The sequence below is a fragment of the Octopus bimaculoides genome, chromosome 18, assembly GCF_001194135.2.
Source record: "Octopus bimaculoides isolate UCB-OBI-ISO-001 chromosome 18, ASM119413v2, whole genome shotgun sequence".
Lineage (NCBI taxonomy): Eukaryota > Metazoa > Mollusca > Cephalopoda > Octopoda > Octopodidae > Octopus > Octopus bimaculoides.
In genome coordinates, this window is record NC_068998.1 from 55281560 (window position 1) to 55283144 (window position 1585).

Below are 1585 nucleotides of genomic sequence, written 5' to 3' on the forward strand. Positions count from 1 at the left end.
CGAAGGTCTTGCCTCACCACCTCATGCATACACACACACACACACACACACACACACACACACACACACACATACACACACACACAAATTGTGTTCGTTTCATTGAATGCAGTATATTTCTTTAATACAGTTTTGTAGCTCAGTCGTTTAACTCTTTTGGTCATATCCCGTTTCAATCATAATCTCTACTGTTAATCCCATTTGTTTTAAAACACCTTAGGGTTTAATATCTTTAATCTTTTGGAGTGAAATTTTGTCTGTGAAAAGTAAAGAATCTGGGTTCATGGGATTTATATTATTGTAGATTATCCAGTGTGTTTTGAGTGTGAAACACATAAACATGACACATGTACAAGTTAAATGAAGATTATTGGATTCCATTTTGAATTGTTTTACATTTATATTTGTTTAGGGTACACAATCTTAGTTGGAATATTTAAGGTTTCTTTGGGACAAATTATTGCTGAATATATTTAGTGTCCATTCTTATATTTATTCATACTACTGATTATCTTTACTCTTCAGAATTCTCTGCCATTTGACCAAAATCTAAGAGAATGTAGTCAAGAAATTCCAGACTTGCTTCAATCATGTCAATCTGAAAATTTAACTGAAATAATTGATGCAGAATCCAAAATTGATACAAACAATGGTCTGGAACCAGAAAATATTCATTCTACACCTGCTGTCTTTAAGTCAAATATTAATTTGACATTTTCTTCTGAAACTAAATCAGTTGAAAGTGATGTACGAGTAAGTGCTTCCAATTAGTGCTTATGTTCCCCCAAATAATACTTTACAAGCAATGCTGTTGCTTAATCTAGTAGACTTAGTATCTACAAGATCAATATTTCAACTGACCGTTTCTCTTTTTTTTAAACTGTTGCATTAATCCCAACAATAAATTATGAAATTTAATCTAATATCAACTTTATCATCAGACTAACTGGCTTTTGGATAAAAACTCTCAATGTTTTTATCAAACCATAATATGTAATACTAACAAGAGTTTAACATTATAGCTGCTATTTTACATTTCATTTAGTGTAACCAATATCAGTAGCAAATGGAACCATTTGCACGAGATTCAATTCTAATAATGGTTTCCTCCAACTCTCTTTCATGGTTAATATTTGGAGAGAAAGACGACTGGAAATGTTTATCAATAATTTCACTGTCTGAAATATTAAGTAGAATGCTTAAATATTTGATAGTCAGAGGGAATAAGCTTAGGGAATCATACAAAGAAATGGATTAGAAATAACAACATGCTAAGCACTTTGGTCATAAATTTTGTGCTGGCAACAATACAGAATAAGATATGTTTAATAGCTCTGAAATGTATTTGGAAATATTTAGAATAAATACATTTTAATGCTGATAGAAGTTCTAAAAATGTTGTTGGAAAAAACCAAAAAACAAACTAGAATTTAACGGTAAAGTGTTGGTTAAAAAAGTTAAATCATGCTTCACTGAAGAAGTTTACTTTGATTGAAACATGTCCTGGTACATCTGGGAAGGATAGAAGTATAGGTTTCTTAGAAATACTAGTTAGCTTCGTTTCAGTATCAAAAATATTATTTTC

General features: G+C 30.7%; 1 protein-coding gene across 18 annotated transcripts in view; it reads left to right on the forward strand.

Moving 5' to 3' along the window:
• The window catches only part of LOC106879469 (coronin-2B), a 70625-nt gene that overhangs the window by 58112 nt on the left and 10928 nt on the right, over positions 1-1585 (forward strand). For 6 of the 18 annotated variants that reach the window (XM_014929045.2, XM_052974492.1, XM_014929044.2 and 3 more), the window contains one exon: positions 526-753. The exons of the other annotated variants lie outside the window; for them this stretch is intronic. In XM_014929045.2, the coding sequence (XP_014784531.1) occupies positions 526-753 (228 nt within the window). The remainder of the gene's footprint in view (positions 1-525; positions 754-1585) is intronic. 18 annotated transcript variants of the gene reach the window in all.